At 49.5% G+C, this 3,048-nt stretch overlaps 1 protein-coding gene across 1 annotated transcript in view; it reads left to right on the forward strand.

Annotated features, from left to right (window-relative positions):
- Nucleotides 1-3,048, forward strand: part of ZNF805 (zinc finger protein 805) — a 24,563-nt gene that overhangs the window by 2,491 nt on the left and 19,024 nt on the right. Inside the window, exon 2 of the mRNA XM_007127435.4 lies at nt 482-608. Coding sequence (XP_007127497.1) covers nt 482-608 — 127 coding nt within the window. The remainder of the gene's footprint in view (nt 1-481; nt 609-3,048) is intronic.

Genomic DNA, 3,048 nt, shown 5'->3' on the forward strand with positions numbered 1-3,048 from the left:
CAGCGGCCATGGCTCACGGGCCCAGCCGCTCCGCGGCACGTGGGATCCTCCCAGACCGGGGCGCGAACCCGGTTCCCCTGCATCGGCAGGCGGACGCGCAACCACTGCGCCACCAGGGAAGCCCCCTAAAGTAATTTTTAATTAAGGTGTCTACATTATTCTTTTTAGACGTAATGCTATCACACGCTTAATAGACTGCAGTGTAGTGTAAACATAACTTTTATATGCCCCTGGAAACCAAAAAAATCATGTGACTGGCTTTATTGGAGTGGTCTGGAACCAGACCCCCAGTATCTCCAAAGTATGGCTGTATCGTATTATGTTCAAAGCAGTGTCCACCTCCCCTTCAGCCCAGTGCAGAGGAAGTGCCCAGTGATTAGGGCCTTGATCTTGCTGCACCTTTACCAGTGATGCAGAGACGGGCTCTGATCCCATCCAACCATCCCAAGGCTAATGCTGCTATCTCTGTTTGACATTCCAGGTGTCTGTGACCTTCGATGATGTGGCCGTGACTTTTACCCAGGAGGAGTGGGGGCAGCTGGACCTGGATCAGAGGACCCTGTACCAGGAGGTGATGCTGGAAAACTGTGGGCTCCTGGTGTCTCTGGGTAAGGCCTTGCCACTTTGCCATGCAGAGGACCTGCCACCTCTTTTATCCCAAACTCTGGCTCCGTCTTGGCTGGTCAAGAAGGCCTCAGGAGCCCTCCCTCCCTCTTCCTCACAGCTTCAGTCATTTTTGAGATTCATCTCTTCCTGCCTGCTATCCCTGTGTCTCTTTGAATAAAGTTCCTTTCTGGCTCCTAGAAAATGATGGAAGGAAACAGGGATGTTTGGCAGAATCCAAAGGCAGAATTTCTTGTTGGGCCGTATGATGGACTGATGTAGGAACTGGGAACCACCAGGATTATGCCCTGACTTCTGGATCTCCTGTCCTGGTTTCCCCTCTGGCTTTGTTCACGTCTCTGTCTTTTCAAAATGGCTTTTGCACCTCAGCAAGTTTGTAACAGGAGTGGCCACCCCAGTCCCTGCTCTCTGTGGTCCCCAGATACCTTGTTTCTACTTCTTTGCATACTTACATTGTTTCTCTTTCTTTCTTTCTCTGCTGCTGGGCTCCAGGGCTGGAGGCAGTGCAGGAGTGGCCACCTGAGCCCATACTTCCCTGATCCTCTACCCCAGTGCCCAGCACAGACTGGCCTCTGTCTGAGGTTCTTATTTCACATTCCAGACAGGGAGCTGACTGGGTGGGTCTGGTTGGCTCAAGTGTCCCCTGAAACCCAGTCCACAGGGCTGTGAGTGATGGCATGGTCTCCAGGAAGAGGGTGAGGCAGGTGGGGCCTCGGGAGGTCTTTGCCTTCGGTGCCAACAGGTATTGTTGTAAGCCACAGGATCTCGGTTATGGGGCTTTTCTGTTCTCCTGTGCCTTCATGATTGTCTCTCGTTCTGTGAGTCCTGGCCAAGATCCTCTGCTAGTCCAAGAGAGAGAAGCTGAGAGAGTAGTGCTTCACAGTACTTGGCAGATTTGTCCCCAGGAGACGTTTGGAAGTCTGCAGCCACATTTGACTGTCACACCTGGGGTGTGGGTGGTCCCGGCATCTAGCAGGTTAGAGTCCAGAGATGCTGCTTAGTACCTGAGGATGGACAAGACAGCCCCATTCAACAAAGGATGATCCAGCCCACAAGGGCAAGAGAGCCAAGGTGGAGAAACAGCAGCCTGAGGATAATCACCTTAGACCTCTCAGTTTGAGGGAAAGGAGAGCTGTAAATCCAGGGCTTAGGGTAAGACATGCCTGTTTTTAGAGAATTGGGATTGTATTCTGTGTTAATGAGAAGAGGTTACACAAAATTAGGAAAAGTTTTACATATTTAGTTATTTTATAACAAAATTTTAAAAATAAAAAGGTCCACTATCTGGCCCTGCTAACCCCTTCACTGTCCTCCCCATGCTTTCCCCGAGCTCAGTCTGCTCTGATCACGCTGGTGTCTTGCTATTTCCTGTGCACATACTTAACATACTTGCCTTGAGCCTCTGCAGTTGCTATTCTCTATGCCTGGTGGGTGTGGGTGTGCTTGGGCTTTTCACATGGGTACCCCTTCTCAGCACAGTCACCACCTCCTCACCAGCTGCTTCCTGATCACGAAATCTCTTGGAGGCCCCTCCCTGTCACAGTCGCTTTTTCCCGTCACCCTATGTATATTCTTGTAAGCCAGTGGTTCTCATCCAAGGATGATGTTGTCCCCCAGGGAACACATGACAACGTCTGGAGACATTTGGGTTGTCCCACCTGGGATGTACGTGCTACAGGCTTCTATTGAGTGGAGACCTGGAACGCTTCTACACATCCTTATGCTGCACAGGACATACACACTCCCTCCCCTTCTTCTCAACAAAGAATCGCCTGGATCTAAATGTCCGTTGAACAGAGGCTGAGAAACCCTGTGTCTGAAGGCTCATGAACACTTCACCAGGGACACTGAGAGACACCCTGAGGAAGCCATTCCTTTATTCTGTGTCTTTCCTGCCTCCTGATTATGTAGTGAAAATCTGGGTTCAGTACTAAACACCTCCCCCCACCCCCACTATTGCTAATTTCCCAGTTTCAACAGCGGGAGCCCCGTCCCTGAGCAGCAACTTGAGCTCGCTGGCACTTAACCTCACCCTTTGGATTTTATTGCTGCCTTTTCAGGTTGACGTGCCATCGACTCAGGTGACTCTGGGTTTCTGTTTCCCATTTACCAGAGCTAAACAGGATTCCCTTTTTGAACGAATGTAAGAAAAATAAAAAGTGGGTCACTTTTAAGAAAAATATTAATGTTAATACTAGTCACAGCTCACTGTGGTCATTGGAGGACTGACTGCATATCAGCCCTGTTGCAGGCACCCATTTGATTCTCATGCCCTCCTGGTCCTTAGCAAAGTCAGGAAAACTCAGCTACTGCACTGAGTCTCCTACAGCTGAACTTGCACAGTAAAGAACGTACACCTTCATTGATGAAGCTGTCCTGTGTGGGTTTATTTTATTTTATTTTATTTTATTTTATTTTTTTTTT

Source organism: Physeter macrocephalus, chromosome 17, assembly GCF_002837175.3.
Source record: "Physeter macrocephalus isolate SW-GA chromosome 17, ASM283717v5, whole genome shotgun sequence".
NCBI classification, from domain to species: domain Eukaryota; kingdom Metazoa; phylum Chordata; class Mammalia; order Artiodactyla; family Physeteridae; genus Physeter; species Physeter macrocephalus.